At 37.6% G+C, this 12,291-nt stretch overlaps 1 protein-coding gene across 1 annotated transcript in view; it reads left to right on the forward strand.

Moving 5' to 3' along the window:
- ANXA10 (annexin A10) overlaps positions 1-12,291 on the forward strand; it is a 98,930-nt gene that overhangs the window by 25,933 nt on the left and 60,706 nt on the right. The window contains exon 2 of the mRNA XM_038559158.1: positions 7,686-7,767. Within this exon, the coding sequence (XP_038415086.1) occupies positions 7,686-7,767 (82 nt within the window). The remainder of the gene's footprint in view (positions 1-7,685; positions 7,768-12,291) is intronic.

Here is a 12,291-nt window from a genome sequence, read left to right on the forward strand (position 1 = left end):
CATTCTCTTTGGATCAGCGACATCTTGACCTTGTTTCCAAGCCTCCTAATCTCATAAGAAAAACAAGGGTTATAAAAGGAAAGAGAAGGTGCTTCTGACTGAGATAAGGTGATTAGGGGGTAATTACCATTTTATTGGATTGCCTAGTAATATTTTTTTCAAGATCTATTTATTTATTTGAGAGAGAGAGAGAACAAGTCGGAATGGGAGGGCAGAGGGATAGGGAGGGAGAGAATCCCAAGCAGACTCCCTGCTGAGTATGGAGCCCAGTGCAGGGCTCAATCTCACACCCCTGAGATCATGACCTGAGCCAAAATCAAGAATCAGATGCTTAATCGCCAGAGCCACTTAGGCACTCCTGCCTACTAAGTAATTTAACTGGGAATTTGCACATAAACTTGAAGCTCAGTCCACCACATTACATGCTGTAGAACTATGTTCCAGTTGTGAACTTTAACTTCTAAGAGGCAACGCTCAGAACCGATGTGAATTATATTATATTTAGCCGAATTTTAAGTCAATTTGGTGAAATCAAAATTCTCACACTCTATTGAAAACTTAGAGTCTATTGAAAAGGCTGAAACAGCAATGATGTCAAATCATATATAGCACCTCCAATAAAATAACACCATATAATCTATGTCTTTTAGGACAAGATGACACATAAGCCAGAGTCTGCACAGAGGATGTAGACATAAAACTGCCTTAAATACCCTGATTATGTGATGTAAAGTCTAAAGCCTTGTCTGGACTTCAAATTCTCAGCATTTTATGTTGTCAAGATATTTTTTTCCACATGAGACTGTACAGCAACACATTATTTTATTTACCCAAACTGAATCAAATAACTCATCCTTTTCCATAGTCTGAAAAAAAAATCCATATACAGTACCTTTTAACAAATATTAATGAGAAATTGTGAATAGCAGAGAGAAATCAAAGAAAGTAATTCAACCTCACTCTCCATTCCTGTTACTTATATCTTCCTAAATTGCTTCCTAGAAATCCAAATATTCTTCCTTTGTTCATGAGAACAGTTCGATCTCCAAATTTGCACAATCATTCACATTAGGGTTCATTCTCAACAAAACGAAGGAAGCCCAGTTAATATAACTCATTATTCCTAGAAACCTGGTAAAATTAGAGATTAGTATTTTCTGCTGATATTCCTACTGGTGTTCTAACAGGATATAGTACAGCCCTGGCATAGGATACATTGTGGGCACCAGAGAAGGAGCAGACGATTCTACTAGACGCGTCGGGAAGGGCTTCCTGGGAAAGCTGATACTGGAGTCAAAGCTTGGAAGTTAAATCTTGAGTAGATGTTTACAAGAGTCAAGAGATGGAGTGTGTGTGTTGTGGGAGGAAGGGGGAATATTCCACACATACGGAACAGAACGAACAGCGATACAGATGGCCCCCTACGCTGGAGTGTGCAGCTGTGTGTGTATGGTGTGGGAGTTGAGAGGTTTAGGAGAGAGAAAATACACATAAACTCAGATAATGAAGGACCAGCCATGAAGAGCATTGTTTATTCTGTTAAAATATTTGAACTGAATCCCACAAGTCATCTATTCTCAGTCATAGGAATGAGCAGCAATATGCCCCGAAGATAGATATTGCCGTTCATACTAATAAGCCAAAGAACGGATGTATCCTTCTATTCCTTACACCTCATGTTTTGCCCTATATTATGAGATTCTCATTCAGCATTACGATCTACTCTGCTGAGCAGGCGAAAATAAAATGTGATTAAGGCTAGCATACTGGTATGTGCTCATAACCCTAAATGTTCTCAGGGCTGTTTCTTTCATGTGAAAATCATCTATTCTGTGCACCACAGTAGAAAACTAATATGAGAAGCATTGCTTTGCGTACTAACAATTTTAAGCATGGGAAGACAAAAGATGTGTTTGATCTTTCAGAAGGATCATTCTGGAAAATTGAGCCTACTTAGCAGCCTATTGAAATAAACCCAAAAGAAAAGTGGTAAAGGCTAACGTACTAATAACAGAAACTTTAAAAAGGGGAATCACCTGAAAGCTATTGTGAGGACAGAGCTGACGGGACTGGACTGAAGGGCGGATTAGTCGTGGAAGGATAAGAGAGGAACAATGTGTCTGTAACGCATCTTTCCGTGTTGTGTTCAAAGCCACTGAAATCCCATCAGAACGACTCTTGTCAGATATAAGTCAGAGATCAGGTGGCCGAAGACCTTCTGGAGAGTTTAGGGCATTTGGGACTGAGGCAGTGGAGCCCCAAAAACCAATGCCCTAAAGGTGAATACCTGCCTGGCTTTCCCTATGGAAAGGAAATCCCAAGATTTCTGTAGTTTTTCCTTTCATGGCTCTAAAATTCCTAGATTAACTGGAGATCTAGTCCCCTCAACTAAACCAAAACCAAGGTATTTCGATGATGTTCAACCATTCATGGAAACCCGGACTCTATCAAGCATCCAGTCACTAAATTGTCAAACTGCATGGCTAGTATTCCAGAGTCCAAAAGTCCAAAAGTCAAGACTTTCAGATTTTGAATGTAACTCAAAAGCCACACGAGAAGAAGGATTAAAATGTGGAGAGCCTATGAATGTTGACTTTAGAAAGATACGGCCTTATGGATGCCGGCCCTGGATTAGCTGTGAATAAATGAAATATGATGTACTTACTGATGTACCTATTGATATGAGATGTTGCAAATAATTTTATCAACTTCCTGAGCAGAATAGATGTGAATTTTTTGTTTTCAGTTCGTATTCATTTCCAGATAATAATTTAAATTTTTTTGTGTCAGTTAAAGAAATCTGTTCATTATCTACTCAGGCTAGATTCTAGAACCAACTTTAAGTCTACAAATCACTCATGCTCTTCTGCTTAATGAGTTTATGGGGCAATTTATTCTGTCTTTTAAAAAGGGAGTATTTTGTATTCCTCTGTCAAAACCCGAGTTCACAAATGACTAGAAGCAAAGATTATATTTTGATTACCTTGTGGTAAGAATTTAAATCGAAATGACAGGCACTAGAATTTATTTTGCCTTTGACAAGTAATACTATTTCTAAATCTGCCAGTTTTCAGAGCAATAAAAATAAAATAATTTTACCATATGCTCATTATTTTCATGTCATACAGGAAAGCATCCAATTTTTCAAAATTTCCAATTAGCTCTAAGATGTGAAAAATTAGGAACATGTGTATTAAAAATAGCATTGCTTTAAAAGGCATATATGCTCAAAAACACCTGAAACAACAGGCTCTGACTCTTTCAGAAGATTTAACTACTGTTACTGTGTTGTTAAAATATATCTTAAAAATTACTGAGTTGAGTTACATCCAGTTGACTAAGCAATCTATCTTTATTAAGTGTATGCTATTTGTCTCAGTTCAGGGGTGCATTAAATTCCAACTGGGTTTCCAAATTAGCTATCTCTGCCACTTGCATCACTTCTGGTTATATCCTTCACATTGGAATACAGGGTTATTTGTGGGGTCAAATCAGACTATTTTACTCTCCTGCCTAAGAATCTCTAGATGTCCCTTGGTCATAATGTCTTTGCCGCTCCTCACCTCTGCTCTTTGCTCCTCACAGAAGTCAACTATCGAGACTCGCCATGTTCCCATTTCCCAGATCACTTCCTTGCTCATGCATATGGTTGGAAAAAATTCTGCCCTGGGAAACTAGGAACCTCTCCCTCCCCTGCACCCTCTCCTCCAGGGTGATTCTTGTTTGTCTCTCTCATTTATTCCTCTGTTCAGTTTTTCTAATACAAAGCAACAAATACGATAAACACAATGAATAAAAGAATCTTCTTAATTCATGTATGTTCTGCATTTGTAAAAAAAAATAAAAGTTGTATCATATTTATTGTGTATAAAGCTAGGTCATTCAGCCAAAAATCTCATTTTTTTAAATAAATTATTTAACGAAAGTGACATCGTCAGTGGATGAGAATATTTTTAAAAAGAATTCTCACTACATAGATTTGATATATCACAGTCAACCGGCATAAAACGTAACTAGAAGGATAATTAATGGACCCAAAGACTAGCTACTTAGCACAGCAATGTGTTATAAGCAACAAGTACTATATATGACTCAGTGAAATTCCCAATTTTAAGAATAGGTAGCTAATAAGAAAACATAAGGTTCTGATTTTAAATTAAAATGCAGTAAATTCTAGGGAGTTAGTAGAAGAAGTGGTGAGAATAGATTCATCTCATTGGAGAGCCTGGTGTTGGGTATTTAGGAATGCACAGACTATGGTTGAGCACAAATTTGGGGAAAAATATCCAAAGGAAAGATCAAATTACCTTAAAGTACATGAATATATTCCTATAGGTACATCATATCCTTTGAAAAAATGTTATGGCTCGAGACACCTGGGGGGCTCAGGGTTGAGCATCTGCCTTAGGCTCAAGTCATCATATCAGGTTCCAGGATTGAGTCCCGTATCGGGCTCCCCACATGGAGCCTGCTTCCTCCTCTGCCTGTGTCTGTGCCTCTTTGTGTCTCTCATCAATCAATCAATCAATAGATAAATAAAATCTTTAAAAAAAAAAAAAGTTTTATGGCCCAAACCATTAATCAATCTTTTTTTTACATAATTGTTTCATTCCAGGGACAAAATTAGAAATTAGTAATTGACTGTTTAAATAGACTTAACTGGTCAGTTTAGTCAAACCGATCATTAAAAGACTGGGGATTTCCAGGGGCTGGCAGGGGAGGGTGGGGCAGACTGGGAGAGGTTTGTCACAGTACAGACTTCGAGTTATAAGGAAAAGAAGTTTGGGGATCTAATGTATAGCACGGCGATTTTAGTTAGCAATACTGTATGATATACTTGAGAGTTCCTAAGAGTGACTCTTAAATGTTCTTATCAGAAAAATAAAAAGGCAACCGTGAGGCCATAGACGTGTCAGTCAACTTACTGTGATCATCTTGGACACGCTACACACGTACATGCCGTACAGCTTAAATCATGTTAAAACAACTTAAACTTACACAATGTTATATATCAATCGCCTCTTAGTAAAGCTGGAAAAATATTACCATTAAAGGATAAAATCAGTATCCCAATGACAAAATTAGTAAAAGGAACAGTATGTACCTTATATGGAATCATGTTGCTGACTTGAGCTTAAATGAAATAAATAATTAGCATAAAAATAAATATAATGCTTTCCTATTATATTTAAATAGGGAATATATTTAAATGGTTTACTCTTATATTAAAAATAAATATAATGGTTTACTATATAAACGGCCATAAATGACAAACGTTTACTAGAAAAATTGCATCCAGTGAATTACTAAGCATTTACAATTTTTTCTTTACTTTGTCTCAAATATTTTTTCCAAGACATTTTTAGTGTATTATTTTAATCCCAACTGACAAGGAAATAAGGGCTTTAAATGGCAAAGAAGGTGAGAACTGTAACAAAAAAAAAAAGAATGATTTTTATATTATATCATAAAAATATGTTGCACTAGTACAACCAACAAGGATCACCAACAATCAAAAACTCTAAAGGAAAAAACTGGACTTTTTCCTTTCACCTACAGATTGTGTCTGATAAATCACAATAAACATTTACAACTTCCTTTATCTATAGCTTTTTATTTATAACATTTAAAGATGTTTTTTCTTCTGTTTAATAAAGGTAAATGCTTTTCTTTTATAGCACTTTCTCCAGTAGAAATTCTGGAAAATTCTAGTCTAGCCAGCAATGAAATGCTCTGCTGTAAACATTTGCATACTCCGTGCTTTAAAACTGCCTGGATGACTTACGCCTATTTAGCAGAATGTCTTAAATTGTTTTCAAAACTATTTTCTCTTGTATAGTTTAAAACAGCCCTCTGGCTGATAGCAGTCAGCAAAATTAAGGTAAAAAATGGTTATTGTCCACATAAGACTTGTCCAAACAAATCATCCGAGTCCTAAAACAGGGGAAATAAAGTATCTCTGTTTCCAAATAAATCTTGATTGTCCCAATGGGCGGAAAAAACTGAGAAAGAACTATGTAGACAAAAAGGCAGTGACAAATAGCAGAAAACAATTTCTCGCATTCGATAGATGGCTGTTATTTCGAAAGTTTAAAGCTTTCATTCTTCTAGGATAACAAGATTTAAAGGAAGATGCTTCAGGTGAGGAGAACTCGGCCTAGGAATTTACATTAGAATTTGCTGCCGAGGCTTAATCTACTAAATGAAAGAAGAACCAAAGTCTGACTTCTTAGTAGAGTCCCAGGGGGACGTGTAGGGGATAAAGGAGGTGACAGTCATATGGCCTCTTAGTACACGGCCCACGGAGCTGAGGCCTGGCTCTGGAGAACTTGTCTCTAGATCACGTCCGATGGACGTGAGCATGGGAGCCAACCGCGTGCCCTCGGCGTGTAAGATGCAGACCACACTCTCACTGGAGTTACAAGCATCTGTGCACGTCGGCATTTAAAAAAAGGTTTTGCACTTATGAAAATACGACTGTATCCCAATGATTATAGGGTTTCCAGTCTACTTCAGACAGACAGCTTCATGACCACTGACCCTAATCAAAGGAAATCCGAACTGAATGTATTTTTTTTTCATTTTTAACTCAAGTGAATGAGTTTCTTAGTCCCCCTAAAATAGTTTCATAAATATTTTGCTGTCAGTATATGTCTTGGACTAGAAATTATGGTGCAATCTTCCCGTTAATTAATTAATTTTCTACAGTTAGAAAACTGCATCCTCAGCTGGGATACTATGCGCGTAGAAGGGCTTGGTGAAGGCCTGAGTTCTCGGGGTCTCGTGGACACACCTGTCGTGGGAAGTCGTTTCCCCAGGGTTTGTGGCCACACCGGCCACCGACGGGGACAGCTCCCAGCTCCCAGGCTTAATGGATTTTGATTGATCGTTGTCTTGTGCTGAGTTTGATGATGGGGGGCGGGGGGGTGGGGGCTAGTCCTGGCTGGCTCTGTCTGAGATAATGGACCGTGTGGGTTCAAAGCCTGACATATTTCGAAGAGAATCTGCCATGTTATTAGCAAATTATTTTATTTTATTAAAATAGCAAGTTCTGCTATTTTATTACTAGCAAGAAAGAAAATTTAAATGGAACTTCAGCCAGGTTTTTGCGTTTTCCTCCGCAGGGTAGGCCTCAGCTAAACAAATCTCTGCCTCATCTACACCACCTAGATTTTTATGAAGCTGGCAATCCAAATTCAAATATTTTGGCTTTCTCTAATATGATTGTAGGGCCCCTGATGGCTAAAAAAGCTGTGGTGGCAAGAGCCGCTCCTAATCCATGTGAATGTCGTGAATTCCCCCACAGAACTATCTTTTCAGTTTCTCTAAATAGCCACCAGTTCCTGAGAAAATGTTTACTGTTGTTACAAAGATTTATACTTATTTGATTCTCACATTTTCTCCTATTGGCCCTGGAATCTCAAATTCGTAGATAAATAATAGAACCAATATAATAGAGGCCGATGGATTAAAAAAAAAAAAAAAAAACACTCAACCAAATTTGCTCCCTACAATTAACGCACGATTAACACACTCGTTTAATAGACGTGAATGCATGTCCTGGGGTAATTGAAACATACAGAATGTATTTTTGTTCTCATCTATCTGCCCCCCAAAAAAAAAAAAAATGTTGGAATCTTTCTTGTAAAACACTGCAATCTCTTTCTCGTTGGCTCTTCCACCAGGTGCAAGGAACCATCTTCCCAGCTCCCAATTTCAACCCCGTAGCGGATGCCCAAATGCTGGCGGGGGCGCTCCAAGGATTCGGTAAGCCCCGTTACCCCTTTCAGCTCTGCCTGTAATCTCTTTCACTTTACCTTGTTTGGGATCTGCAGAGAGCTGCTGCCTAACAGAAGGCAAACAGATTAAAACAAAAAGCTGGGCAAATAATGAGGAGAAAAATAATAGAAAAGGACAATAATGGTGAAGTGACTTGTTCTCTCAATCGCAAATCTGATCTTGATGTGTTTCTGCCTTAAATCCTTAAATGTCACCTCATAAGTACATTAACTGGAATCCCAAACCAAAAAAAAAAAAAAAATCAATCAATCAATCAATCCATCCATCCTAGGGAAAAAAAAATCGTTCTTTGTCCTTGTTTGTTTACTAGCCTATTTCTTTTCTGCTTCATTTCCAGCCAAATTGAATTTTCTGCTACTCCCCAAATTGGATCTGCTTCTCCACGTGTCTGTGAACTAGCCCACAGTCCCCTGCATGGAACGCTTTCCTCTCCTCCTGTTAGTTTGAATCCCAATTCCTTCCAAGATTCCCTCCAAGTAATTCCTCCCCTTTGGACCCTGAATGTGGGCACTGCAGACTCCCGGGGCCCTGCCGGCCGGGCCCCCTCTCTGCTCCCCGGTGTCCCTCTGTGTCACCGCACACCCCAGAGCCCCCCGAGTGTGGAGCCTGGCATGCGGGGCCTCCGTGGACGGGTGCCCAGTGAATGGCACGAGAGTCCGGAAAAGGACTGTAGAGACAAGGGAGGCGAACCGTTGAATTCTTTCAACAAGTTTTAATCTTTAAGAAATGAAGTGGAGCTGGCGAGCACCCATGAGGTCTTCCTTACCTAAAACCTGCTTTCAGACCTCTGGTGAGCCTGAAGGTAAACCCTGAAATGTTTGCATAAAATTTGCACAGCCTTCCCGGGGGCAGCAAGCTCTTAACCTGAAAGACAGGGTGGCCTTGGGGCGCCTGGGGGGCTCAGCGGGTGCCCACCTGCCTTGGCCCAGGGCGTGACCCGGGTCCTGGGAGGAGTCCCCATGGGGGGGGGGGTCCCCACAGGGAGCCTGCTCCTCCCTCTCCCTGGGTCTCTGCCTCTGTATGTGTGTGTGTGTGTGTGTGTGTGTGACAGAGACAGACAGACAGACAGAGAGTCTCACATTTTCTTTATCCATTCATCTGTTAATGGGACTTAAGCGGTTTTCATCTCTTGGCTACTGTGAATCCTACCACATTGCATACGGAGGTGAAGATTTCTTTATGAGACAGTGACTTCATCTCCTTTAGACAAACACCCGGAAGCAGGACTGCTGGATCATATGGAAGTTCTGCTTTTAATTTTTTGAGGAACATCCATACCGCTTACCATTGTGGCCTTACCGATTTACATTCCTACCAAGAGGAATTCCCTTTTGTCCACATATATTGTCTTTCTGATGATGGACATTCTAACAGGTATGAAGCGACATTTCATAGGAATTTTGATTTGCATTTCCCTGATGATTAGTGATATTGAGCAGCGTTTCATGGACTTACGGGGCATTTGTATGTCTTTTTTAGGAAAATGTCTATTCAGGTTCTTTGCCCATTTTTAATGAGATCATTTGATTTTTTGCAATTAAGTTGGATAAGATTCTTATGTGTATAGATATTAATCTCTTATTAGGTATATAGTTTGCAAGTATTTTCTCCCTTTCTGTAGATTGCTTCTTCATTCTGTTGTTTCTTTTCCTCTTCAGAAGCTTTCTAGTTGGATGATGTGGTTCCATCATCGTTGTTGATTTTTAACTTGGCTATTATGGTTTACTTAGAAAAAAATCAGAAAGCAAAAAAAAAAAAAAAACTCTAAAACAATGAAAATGAGAGTTTTAACAAAAATTGTCCTAAGTTGTATAAAAATTCACCAATCACACTAAAAAGGAACAACTCTCAGTTAACATTCCTTAGTAGTGCAGCCCAACATCTAATCCCTTACCATTAGAAGCTACTTTCCCTATCTATACAATCTAAGAATAACTGTATTTATTTTGTCTCAATTAATTAAATTTATATATACAACATATACATTTAACATGTATAATTTCCAAATCATCCTTGTGAGATGCTGGACAGCTGGAACTATTTTTATCCTAATTGCCTAATTCTTGACAAAGCTGGATACAATTCAAAATTAATCTTTTTTGAAACAGTGAGTTCTATTTTGAGTGGACATCTTTGCTTTGTTCCTTATCTTTGTCCCAATTAAGTTTAATGTTCCCAATAGATTTTGCTGAGAGTCTTTATCTTGAACAGGCACAGGATTTTGTCAAATGGTTTTTTTCTTCATCTGTTGATACAGTCAACAGTTTCTATTATTTATTCTATTGATGTGATAAATTATGTTAATTGATTTTCAAATGTTGAGATAAGACTTGCTTATGTGAAATAAACACCACTTGGTCATAATCCATAATTCTTTTTATACTGTGTTGAATTCAATTTGCCAATTTTTTTGGAAGAACTTTTATATCTGTGTTCATGACAGATATGGGTGTATAGCTTTCCTTTCTCGTAATGCTTTCTCTGTTCTTGGTATTAGGGTTATGCTGACATTATGAAATGATTTAGGAAGTATTCTCTATGCTTCTATCTTCTGGAAGACACCGTAAAAGAAATCATATAATTTAATCTTTAAAACTTTGATAGAGCTCACCAGTGAACCCATCAGGGCCAAGTGCTTTCTGTTTTCACAAGTATTTAAATGTGTTTAATTCCTTTAATAGATATAGGCCTGGTTCATACTGTCTACTTCTCTTTGTGTAAGTTTGGGAAGACTGTGTCTTTGAAGAAATTTATCCATTTCATCTAGATTATCAAATTTGTGCCCACACAGTTGTTCTTAGTATTTCTTTCTTACCCTTTTCTTACCCATAGTATCTGTAGTAATGTAGCCTTTTTCATTTCTGATGTTGGTAATTGTGTCTTCTCTTTTTTTCTTAGTTAACTTGGGAAGAGGTTTATCAATTTTATTGATTTTTTTCCAAAGAATAAGCTTTCAGGTTAACTGACTTTCTCTATTTCTTGTTTTCTATTTAATGGATTTCTACTCTAATTTTTTGTTGTTTCTTTGCTTCTGCTTGCTTTAACTTTTTTTTTTTTTTTTTCTAATTTCTTAAGGTGGAAGTTTACATTAGTGATTTTAGGTCTTTCTTTATTTCCCACATATTTGTTCAAGGCCATAAGTTTTCCTCTAAGCATTTCATTTGCTGCATCCCACAAATTTCAATAGCTTATATTTTCATTTTCATTTAGTTTGAATTCTTTAAATGTCTTGAGCCTTCTTTGACACATATGTAATTTACAAGTGTGTCGTTTAATCTAAAATATTTTTTTTAGATTTTATTTATCTATTTATGGGAGACAAAGAGAAAGAGGCAGAGACATAAGCAGAGGGAGAAGCAGGCTCCATGCGGGGAATCCGATGTGGGACTCAATCTCAGGACCCCAGAATCAAGACCTGAGCTGAAGGCAGATGCTCAATCACTGGGCTATCCAGGTGCCATAATCTCCAAGCATTTTAGGGTTTTCCAATTATCTTTCTGTTATTCATTTCTGGTTTAGTGCCACTGTGGTCTGAGAGCATATTTTGTATTGTTTCTATTTTTTTAAGCTGATAAAGGTATATTTTATGTAGTCTATTTTAGCATTACATCTGTGTGTGAGAATAGTAAGTAATCAGTTGTTTTTGGATAAAGTATTTTATAGTTATCAGTTAAATCAAGTTGATTGATGTTGTTGATTTCAAGCATGTTCTGACAAGTTTTCCACCTGCTGGATCTATTTATGATAAAGAGGTATTAAACTCCTGATAAAATAGTGGATTCATCTGTTTCTCCTAGCAGCTCTATTAGTCTTTGCCTCATGTATTCTGATGCTCTTTCAATGGGCTTATACATATGAAGATTTATAATATCATCTTGGAGAATTGGTCCCTTTATCATTATGTAATGGTTCTTTTATCCCTCACAATTTTCCTTCTTCTGAAGTTTTTTGTCTTAAAATCAATAGAGCTACTCCAGCTTTTTTTTCTCAATATGTTAGCATAGTATGTCTTACTCTGTCCCATTACTTATAATCTATCTGTGTAGACCACTCACTGCTATTTAGATATAATTTGAAATTTCAGTAATAATTATGTTCTTGCTTAGTAGGCCACCTTTACTTGTTTGACCGTAAGTCAATGTTTATTATTCACAGATTCCACATTTGCCAGTTTGACTACTAGCTAAAATTCATCCATAACACCAAAATCAATACTTGCTGTGCTTTCATGGTCATTAACAGTCATACGCAGAGAGGTGTAAACTTTGAGTCCCCAGACTGCATATTTCCAGTTGACGTTAGACAAGATGATGCTCTCCCTCCCTGTCCCAGCTCTTATCCTGTTAACAAGTGTCCTTTTTGGGGTCTATTTAATGCTACATTATGCTTTTGGTTGGTGATTGTGTCCTCTAAAATACTCCCCCCAAATGTTGTGGGGAAGTACTGTCAAATGTTCTCAAGCACAAGAAGAAATATTATGGAAAAAATTTG

The sequence above is a fragment of the Canis lupus genome, chromosome 15 (assembly GCF_011100685.1).
Source record: "Canis lupus familiaris isolate Mischka breed German Shepherd chromosome 15, alternate assembly UU_Cfam_GSD_1.0, whole genome shotgun sequence".
NCBI lineage: Eukaryota > Metazoa > Chordata > Mammalia > Carnivora > Canidae > Canis > Canis lupus.